General features: G+C 65.1%; 1 protein-coding gene across 1 annotated transcript; it reads left to right on the top strand.

Moving 5' to 3' along the window:
- The first annotated feature begins 435 nt into the window (after positions 1-435).
- On the top strand, positions 436-4,047 carry LOC122379973 (mucin-2-like). The gene is made up of 3 exons (XM_043362678.1): positions 436-743; positions 1,083-1,183; positions 1,451-4,047. Exons 1-3 carry the CDS (start codon positions 436-438, stop codon positions 4,045-4,047), a joined length of 3,006 nt encoding a protein of 1,001 aa, XP_043218613.1.
- The last annotated feature ends 5,843 nt before the right edge of the window (positions 4,048-9,890 follow it).

The following is a 9,890-nucleotide window of genomic DNA, read 5'->3' as shown; positions in this document are numbered from 1 at the left end:
CGTACGGTGGAGTGACACGTGTAGGAGCAGGGTTAGTGTTGAGATTCGCCTCCCACCGCCGTGCTCCAACACCAACAGGTCACCGGTGCTGATGTATTCGTCTCACACGCTCTGCACCGCGCCGCTCCGTCGTCGGTCAGGGCCCACGCCTGACTGTCCGCCCGGCCGCCCGCTCCGCTGACCCGGGCTGGGTCGCTCGCCGGCCCGCCGCCAGGCGGCAGCACCGGACGGGGGCGGCGGCGGCGCGGCGGCCGGTCACCACGCGGATACATATTTATGCGAAATCCCGACACTCCTCCCCCCTTATCAGGAGAGCGGCGCGGATTATGAAATAGAACGATAACAAACAAAATAACATTTACCAGCTAACACAAATGCACTTGCTTCTCGGGCAGTGCGCGATCGGCACCACCACGTCGCGCAACGTCACCAACGATGTCCCGATCACCGTCTCGCGCGCGGTCCCCGATTCGCTCCTCGTCCTCGTCCTCGATCCTCTGGGCATCTTCAGGCTTCAGCCAGCTGCAGCCACGCCGGCCAGCCCGCCTTCGCCGCGACTCGTGCGTACCCCGCCGGCGACAGGTGCACGCCATCGTCGTCGTAATGGAGCAGCGCGGCACGGGACAGCACATACGCCGACACCTTACGCCCCTGGCGCCGCCGCTCCAACACGCATCGTCCTACGGACACGTGCTTGATGCGCATGTCGCTCTCGAGCGGCTCCCCCAGCCACCGGGTGACTGGTCGGTCGAGATGTTTGAAAGCCGCCGTCGCTTCCCACTGGGCCTCCCCTCGCCGACCAGCGCGGCGCGGGGAGGGCTTCCCTCGGCCCCCCTCCGGGCCCACAGCAGGGGAGCATCGCGTCTGGGCCTCGGCGTCGGCCCGAGCAGGATCACCGGCGCGATGTCCCTGGCCAAGCTCGTGACGGTGGTCTTGAGCTGTCGCCATACGGCTCCATCGAGACGGTCGGGAGTGGCCCCCAACGGGTATACGTCATTGCCCCCGAGCCATACTGCCACTTCTGATGGCTGGAGGCCTCTTCGGCGTGCCGCTCTGCTCCACTCTTCCACTTTGCGCGCCAGGGCACCGGAGCGGACACAGCCGGCCCAGGTCTTGCCGACATGTGCAGAGGGCACCCACACGGTGACCTCCCACTCGCCCACTCGCGGAAGAAAGCCGGCTCGTCGGGCGAACGAGTCCCCCACGAGCAGCCCCGCCCGGAGGGGCGGACCCACGCCGCTCCCCCCGGTCCCGAAGGAGCGCATGGCGTCTCGCACCAGTGCAGGGCTTCGCAGGAGAGCGCAGCACCCGCCTCCAAGAGCCTGCTGAGGGGGTGGTAGGCGGACGTTGCCCTCCACGGTCACGGTCACGGACGCGCCCTCGCCGCCTCCGTCCACGGTCCGGGAAGGCGGACTCACGCCGCTACTCCCGACCACGGTCACGGTCATAGGCGCACTCCCGCCGCCTCCGTCCACGGTCCGGGAGGGCGGGCTCACGCCGCTACTCCCGACCACGGAAACGGTCATAGGCGCGCTCCCGCCGCCTCCGTCCACGGTCCGGGAGGGCGGGCTCACGCCGCTACTCCCGACCACGGAAACGGTCATAGGCGCGCTCCCGCCGCCTCCGTCCACGGTCCGGGAGGGCGGGCTCACGCCGCTACTCCCGACCACGGAAACGGTCATAGGCGCGCTCCCGCCGCCTCCGTCCACGGTCCGGGAGGGCGGGCTCACGCCGCTACTCCCGACCACGGAAACGGTCATAGGCGCGCTCCCGCCGCCTCCGTCCACGGTCCGGGAGGGCGGGCTCACGCCGCTACTCCCGACCACGGAAACGGTCATAGGCGCACTCCCGCCGCCTCCGTCCACGGTCCGGGAGGGCGGGCTCACGCCGCTTCTCCCGACCACGGACACGGTCGTAGGCGCGCTCCCGCCGCCTCCGTCCACGGTCCGGGAGGGCGGGCTCACGCCGCTACTCCCGACCACGGAAACGGTCATAGGCGCACTCCCGCCGCCTCCGTCCACGGTCCGGGAGGGCGGGCTCACGCCGCTACTCCCGACCACGGAAACGGTCATAGGCGCACTCCCGCCGCCTCCGTCCACGGTCCGGGAGGGCGGGCTCACGCCGCTTCTCCCGACCACGGAAACGGTCATAGGCGCACTCCCGCCGCCTCCGTCCACGGTCCGGGAGGGCGGGCTCACGCCGCTACTCCCGACCACGGAAACGGTCATAGGCGCGCTCCCGCCGCCTCCGTCCACGGTCCGGGAGGGCGGGCTCACGCCGCTACTCCCGACCACGGAAACGGTCATAGGCGCGCTCCCGCCGCCTCCGTCCACGGTCCGGGAGGGCGGGCTCACGCCGCTACTCCCGACCACGGAAACGGTCATAGGCGCGCTCCCGCCGCCTCCGTCCACGGTCCGGGAGGGCGGGCTCACGCCGCTACTCCCGACCACGGAAACGGTCATAGGCGCGCTCCCGCCGCCTCCGTCCACGGTCCGGGAGGGCGGGCTCACGCCGCTACTCCCGACCACGGAAACGGTCATAGGCGCGCTCCCGCCGCCTCCGTCCACGGTCCGGGAGGGCGGGCTCACGCCGCTTCTCCCGACCACGGACACGGTCGTAGGCGCGCTCCCGCCGCCTCCGTCCACGGTCCGGGAGGGCGGGCTCACGCCGCTACTCCCGACCACGGAAACGGTCATAGGCGCGCTCCCGCCGCCTCCGTCCACGGTCCGGGAGGGCGGGCTCACGCCGCTACTCCCGACCACGGAAACGGTCATAGGCGCACTCCCGCCGCCTCCGTCCACGGTCCGGGAGGGCGGGCTCACGCCGCTTCTCCCGACCACGGACACGGTCGTAGGCGCGCTCCCGCCGCCTCCGTCCACGGTCCGGGAGGGCGGGCTCACGCCGCTACTCCCGACCACGGAAACGGTCATAGGCGCACTCCCGCCGCCTCCGTCCACGGTCCGGGAGGGCGGGCTCACGCCGCTACTCCCGACCACGGAAACGGTCATAGGCGCACTCCCGCCGCCTCCGTCCACGGTCCGGGAGGGCGGGCTCACGCCGCTACTCCCGACCACGGAAACGGTCATAGGCGCACTCCCGCCGCCTCCGTCCACGGTCCGGGAGGGCGGGCTCACGCAGCTACTCCCGACCACGGAAACGGTCATAGGCGCGCTCCCGCCGCCTCCGTCCACGGTCCGGGAGGGCGGGCTCACGCCGCTACTCCCGACCACGGAAACGGTCATAGGCGCACTCCCGCCGCCTCCGTCCACGGTCCGGGAGGGCGGGCTCACGCCGCTTCTCCCGACCACGGACACGGTCGTAGGCGCGCTCCCGCCGCCTCCGTCCACGGTCCGGGAGGGCGGGCTCACGCCGCTACTCCCGACCACGGAAACGGTCATAGGCGCGCTCCCGCCGCCTCCGTCCACGGTCCGGGAGGGCGGGCTCACGCCGCTACTCCCGACCACGGAAACGGTCATAGGCGCACTCCCGCCGCCTCCGTCCACGGTCCGGGAGGGCGGGCTCACGCCGCTTCTCCCGACCACGGACACGGTCTTAGGCGCGCTCCCGCCGCCTCCGTCCACGGTCCGGGAGGGCGGGCTCACGCCGCTACTCCCGACCACGGAAACGGTCATAGGCGCGCTCCCGCCGCCTCCGTCCACGGTCCGGGAGGGCGGGCTCACGCCGCTACTCCCGACCACGGAAACGGTCATAGGCGCGCTCCCGCCGCCTCCGTCCACGGTCCGGGAGGGCGGGCTCACGCCGCTTCTCCCGACCACGGACACGGTCGTAGGCGCGCTCCCGCCGCCTCCGTCCACGGTCCGGGAGGGCGGGCTCACGCCGCTACTCCCGACCACGGAAACGGTCATAGGCGCACTCCCGCCGCCTCCGTCCACGGTCCGGGAGGGCGGGCTCACGCCGCTTCTCCCGACCACGGACACGGTCGTAGGCGCGCTCCCGCCGCCTCCGTCCACGGTCCGGGAGGGCGGGCTCACGCCGCTTCTCTCGGTCACCGCGTCCGACTCCGTCCTCGTGGGCATCCACTCGTAGAGAACGGCTGCATTTTCAGCCATCCCTGCCGCTCCCGCGGTCCCGTTCACGTCATCTTCCTCCGCGATATCGAACTCGAACAAGAGGTCCTGCCGTTCGTCGAATGTCAGGAGGTCCGCTAGCAGGTCCTCTTCATCCATCGCGTCCCTGAGAGAGCAAATAAACCGCGTCATGCTACGCGGACACCTGATACGGCACAACGGGTCGGGACACTCGACCAGACCGTGTGATGTAGGGGGCCGGGGGACCGTATACTGGGGGGCTCTCGTCATCCTACCCCACCCGTCCCACAGGAGGCGCGGGCGTACTGTGTCCAGAGGATGACTGATGCAGGAGCAGGAGCATCTGAGGCCTCCTCTCATCGTCTGTGGTTATCGCGGGCACGGACCCATCACCGCCTCCCTCCCCCGGGGGCCTTTTCCCCGTAGACCTCGGGATTCCCCGGGTTCCCTGGACACGTTCCTTACTGCATTTGGAGGGCTTCAGGTGGTTATGATGGAGAACACGTACCTTGCCGTCCTTGTTGGCCACCTTATAGGCGACCTCCTTCCCGGGGGCCCCGACCTTACCAATGATGGTAGAGGGACCGGTGAATGGTAAGCCCAGCTTGGGTTTACCGCCAGCTGCGGCCCTGAAGTCTCGGACCCAGACCTTGTCCCCGATCCGATACTCTTCGGCACACTGCTTCGCGTCATACCTCTCAGCGGCTTCCTTGGCGGCTCGAGCCGAGTTGCTTCGTACTTGATTGTACGCGGCACGCATGGAGCGGAGTCGGTCCTCGAGGTAGCTGTGCACCGGCACGGATTCGACGGCAGGTCCGTACTCGACATCCAGCGGCATCCGCGGTTCGTACCCATGCACCAGGTAGAAGGGTGTGTACCCAGTTGCACTGTGGATTGATGAATTGTAGGCCATTGAGTACGCCTTGATGTCGACGTCCCAATGCAGCCCCTCAGCATCGACGTATTTGCTGATCATGTCCTTCAGCGTCCGGTTAAACCTTTCTACCATGCCGTCGCTTTCGGGGTGGTACGGCGTAGTTCGGGTCTTGTGGATACCTAGTCTCTGGCACATGGCCTGGAACACTCGGGACTCAAACTGCCGCCCTTGGTCAGAATGAAGGCGATCTGGGACACCGAAGTCGTGGACCCAGTCCAGGAGACATTCCAGTATGGTTTCGGTCTTCTGATCAGCCATTGGGTAGATGCGGACGCATTTGGAAAAATAGTCCATGATGATCAGAGCGCAGTTATTTCCTTTTAAGGACGTTGGCATTTCGGTCACATCGACGGCGATCCTCTCGAAGGGCAAGGACGTCGTCTCCGTCACCATCGGGGCCCTTTTTGCGGGGGACGGCCGGTGCCTTCTCTGACAGGGGATGCAGTCATCGCAGAACGCGCGTATGTCCTGGTACATCCCCGGCCAGATGAAACGCCGTCTGACACGAAACGATGTCCTCCGCCGTCCCATGTGCCCACTGGTCGGATGGTCATGCGCCATTTTAAGAATCTCCTCCCGGAGATCTTTTGGGACAGCTGCTCGAAAGCCCTCACCCGTCGCCAGTCCGATGACTCCATCGCGCAGCTCGACGTCCCTCCAGCGGGGCAGTAGCACCTTCCCCCAGGCTCCCATCTTGCTCCGATCTGGTGTCTCCCCACTCTCCAGCCGGCTGCGGATCTGCTGCAAAGTGTAGTCCCGTTCCTGAGCTTGACGAATACTCTGAGCGTCGCCTCTGCCAGCCCCCAGAGGCACGTTGACCGCCGCTTGTATCCCCCCTTGGCTGGTGTGGTCCGGATCAGGGCACACGCCTGTATCCGTGCCACCAGGGAAAGGACAGCCCTTCAGGGCACCAGACGTCACCTGTGCCTGGGCTGTGTGGTCTGGATCAGGACACACGCCTGTATCCGTACCACCAGGGACAGGACTGCCCTTCAGGGCACGAGACATCACCTGGGTCTCTACTCCTCCGGCGCGATCTGGGTCAGGACACACGCCTGAAAACGTACCGCCGGAGCGAGGTTTATCCTCCAGGAAGCGGGACGCTGCTACGGACGCCTTAGCGCCAGATACGGAGGCGACAGCCACTTCAGAAGTCGGCACTTCCACTGCTCCGGACTCAGCTGGCCGCCTGGATAGAGCGTCAGCGTTGCGGTGTTCCACTCCAGCCTTGATCTCGACATCAAATTCAAACGAGCTTAGCTCGATGGCCCAACGGCCTCGCCGTCCCGTCCCGTCACGTTCCACCGCAATGGACTGAGGGATGTTGGCCAGAGGTTTGTGGTCGGTAACGACCAGGAACTTGGCGCCTGTGGTGTATTGACGGAAGCGTCTGATAGCGTGGACGACAGCCCACAACTCCTTGTCATAAGTGGGCCACTTCACCTGCTGCTTTGTGAGGACCTTGCTGTCGTAGGCTATGACACGCTCCTCGCCATCGATCCGTTCCGTCAGGACGGACCCCACGGTCGTGTTGCACGCGTCCGTATACAGCACAAACATGCCGCGGAAACGAGGCAGAGACAACACGGGGGGCGAAGCCAGGATGCTCTTGAGCTGAGCGAAAGCCTGGCGCATCTCGGCCGTCCACACCAGTTTCCCGGGTGACAGTGCAGCGTTCCTCAGTGGCCTGGCGATCTCGGCATAGCCATCGATGAAATGGGCATAGTAGCCACACAGCCCCAGGAAGCTATTCATCTTCGAGTCATCGGCAGGTTCTGGCCACGTGAGGACCTTGTCCACGTTCCTTTGATCTGGCTTCACTCCTGCCTCTGATACTGAGTACCCGAGAAAGGTGACTTCGTTTCTTGCCAAGTGGCATTTTTGGGGTTTGAGTTTGAGACCGGCCTCTCTGATACGTTCGAAAACGTCTTTCAGAGTCGCCAGGTGCTCGTGCTCGGTCTTGTTGAAGAGGATGATGTCGTCTAGGTAGACGAGGCATGTCCGGGTGTCTAGACCCGCCAGCACAAGCTCCATCAGGCGCTGGAAGGTGCCGCCGGCGTTTTTCAGCCCCATGGTCATTACTCGAAACTGGTGCAGTCCCCTCCCCGTCGTGAACGCGGTCTTTTCACGGTCTTCGGGAGCGATCTCTACCTGCCAGTATCCTGTGGCCATATCGAGGGTGGTGTACCATCGCGCCCCAGCCAATGAGTCCAATGCGTCGTCGATCCTAGGAAGTGGGTGTGCCAGACCCTTCGTCACGCTGTTAACAGCTCTCATATCCACGCAAAAACGGAAGGACCCGTCTTTCTTGCGTGTGAGAACTACGGGGGAGCACCATGGGCTGTTGCTGGGCTCTATAACTCCGTCTCGCAACATCTGCTCCTTTTGGAGTTCCACCTGTTCACGAATCGAGGCGGGGATCCTCCGAGGCGGCTGCCGGACCGGAGGGGCGTCTCCCGTGTCGATGTGATGCTTCGTGAGGTGGTGCATCCGATATCTCCGGAATTGCGGCTGAATATATCCTGATATTCCATCACCAAGTGCTTTAGTTCAGCTCTCCCCTCCGCGGACATCTCAGAGCTCTCCACATCGACGACAGGGGGAGCGGGCACACGCCGATCGCCCCCATCGTCGGGTGCATTGAGAACCTCTGCTGCGCACTGCGCCGGGGTGCAGCCTGTGGTGACGTTCCTGGCTCCAGGCCCAACACACGTCACGGCGTGACGTACGCTGGACTGTTTGTCGTCACACAAGTCGAACTCGTTGTCGGCTCCGGGAAGAATGGCGAAGAGCGTGCCGACATCACTACCCTTCAGTAATTTGATCTCCCCCAAGCCGGCGTTGGTCAGCCGAATGGGAACAGTGCCATCATGGTCAACTGTTACCACCTCCCTCGGGATCAGGAGGCCCTCCCTCTCCGCTGTGTGACTGGGCTCGAAAACTCCTGACAGAGATGACGGATTGCGCACCTTTCCGTCGAGAGGTTCCACCCGGGCCGCGACGATGAGGGCTGACCGGGCCGGGACAACAGTTGCAGCCGTGAGCAACGCCCTCGCGCGGGTCGGTCTGATCTCGCCGTATGTTGGCAGAGGAATGGACATTCCCGCGAGCCTGAGGACCCCCTGCTGGTCGTCGATGATGGTGCCATACCGGCAGCAAAAATCACGGCCCAGGACGACGTCATACACCAGACCGCTGACCACCGCGACACTCGCGCATGTAAATGACTGGTCGCGAATTCTAATTGGAATCTCACTCAGGACGCCTGCGATATGAAGAGGCTCGCCGCCAGCGCCTCTCGCCGGACGGGAAGGCCGCGTCATTTGGTAGCCGAGATCCCGCTGTATATCTATTTGAAGGCCGTCACGGATCATGGTGAAGTCGGCCCCAGAGTCCACCAGGGCCCACACTTCCTTATCTCCTACTTGCGCTTTTACCACCGAAGCGGTAAGTCGGGACCCTGATGGATACGGGGCCGGCGCCTGTCCCTCAGCACCGGCCGACATCAGTTTCCCTGCATGCCAGAGGGCGGCACCGAGGAGGTACCACGGGGTGCGGCGGGGTACATCTGCTGAACAGGAGCACCAGGGAGCAGGCGGCAGTCCACCAACCAGTGGCCACTCCTTCCACAGCCCAGGCAAAACGGCCGCTCTCCATGAGGGTTGGGCCGCTCGACCGAGTGGGGACACTCGCGTGCATAGTGGGTCCCCTGCTCGCCGCACGTCCAGCATCGACCCCGCCGGCTCCCAGACCCCCCGCCAGTACTCCGGCGCGTCCCAGGCATTCTCTGAGTTGATCTCAGGTGCTCTGAGCCAGCCCGTTCACCCATGGCCGCGCCGTCCCGCTGCCGGTCGGCAGTCTGAAGCTCTTTGAGCGCCTGTTGGACAGCATCGAGGCGACGCTCGAGCGCATGCAGCGGGGCCGACCCCTCCCCACCATTCGATGGACGGGTGACCGGCAGCGCTTCGAAGGTCATCTGAGGATCGGCATCCCAGAGGCGCGCCGGGTCCCGATCGAGCCCGCCCGCCCCAGCGCGCGTTTGGGTAACATCGCCGGGGGGCACGGTCCCCGGCGCGAGGTAGGACGGGCACACGCCGCTCCTCCCCGCCGCCGGAACACCCCGACCGAGCCCGTCCGCCCCAGCACACGTTTGGGCAATATCCCCGGGGGGCATGGTTCCCGGCGCGAGGTAGGGCGGGCTCACGCCGCTCCTCCCTGCCGCCGGAATACCCCCCGGAGGCCGACCGACGGCAACGTGGCCATCCGCTAGCTGGGCGGCCGCTGCCACTGACCGCACCCCAGCTGTGGCCTGCCTCATCGCACTGACAGTCGCCTGACGTTTGTGTATGGCACACGCCTTGTCAGCCACAGCCTGCAACGTGTGCAGATCCTCGCCACATCATTGGCCCTGCAGACGTTCATCGTGCAGTCCACACAAGAACCGACTTGCCAAATTCATTTGGACGGATGCGTCGGTCTCGCCGGCACGTGGATATGCGGCGCGGCCCAGCAAACGGATCCTGTCGGCGAAGTCGACCACGGACTCGCCAGGCCCCTGCATGACTCCTGCCAGCTCTGCCTGGGCCTGGAGAATTCCGACATCTGACCCGTAGCGCGCTGCCAGGGCCGCCTTGATTCCTGAATAGCTGGTTTTAGTCTTATCGGGAAACGAGGCGTACGAGTCTAGCGCCCTCTCCTCGAGGAGCGCCACGAGGCACTGGATGCGGTGTAGTGGCGCGACCATAATGAGGGAGGGTCGTTCTCAAAACAAAGCATGTGATTTTTCGGTTTGAGCAGCGACTTATTTAATACTTTTGTGTCAATTTGTTGACACACTTTGTTTTGTTTAGTTTTGTTTGAGTAATTTAAATTGTTTACATAGAATCTTCAGTTGTGGGAAAGGT

The sequence above is a fragment of the Amphibalanus amphitrite genome, unplaced genomic scaffold, assembly GCF_019059575.1.
Source record: "Amphibalanus amphitrite isolate SeventyFive unplaced genomic scaffold, NRLGWU_Aamphi_draft 000088F_arrow, whole genome shotgun sequence".
Classification (NCBI taxonomy): Eukaryota; Metazoa; Arthropoda; class Thecostraca; order Balanomorpha; family Balanidae; genus Amphibalanus; species Amphibalanus amphitrite.
Note: the sequence above shows the minus strand (reverse complement) of the source record. Positions and strands in the feature narration are given on the sequence as shown.

Coding starts and splice junctions, on each gene's coding strand:
- LOC122379973 (XM_043362678.1), top strand. CDS start 436: ATGTCCCGATCACCGTCTCGCGCGCGGTCCCCGATTCGCTCCTCGTCC. Junction 744..1,082: donor CCCCAGCCACCGGGTGACTG/GTCGGTCGAGAT, acceptor TTTGCGCGCCAG/GGCACCGGAGCGGACACAGC. Junction 1,184..1,450: donor TCGCGGAAGAAAGCCGGCTC/GTCGGGCGAACG, acceptor TCACGGTCATAG/GCGCACTCCCGCCGCCTCCG.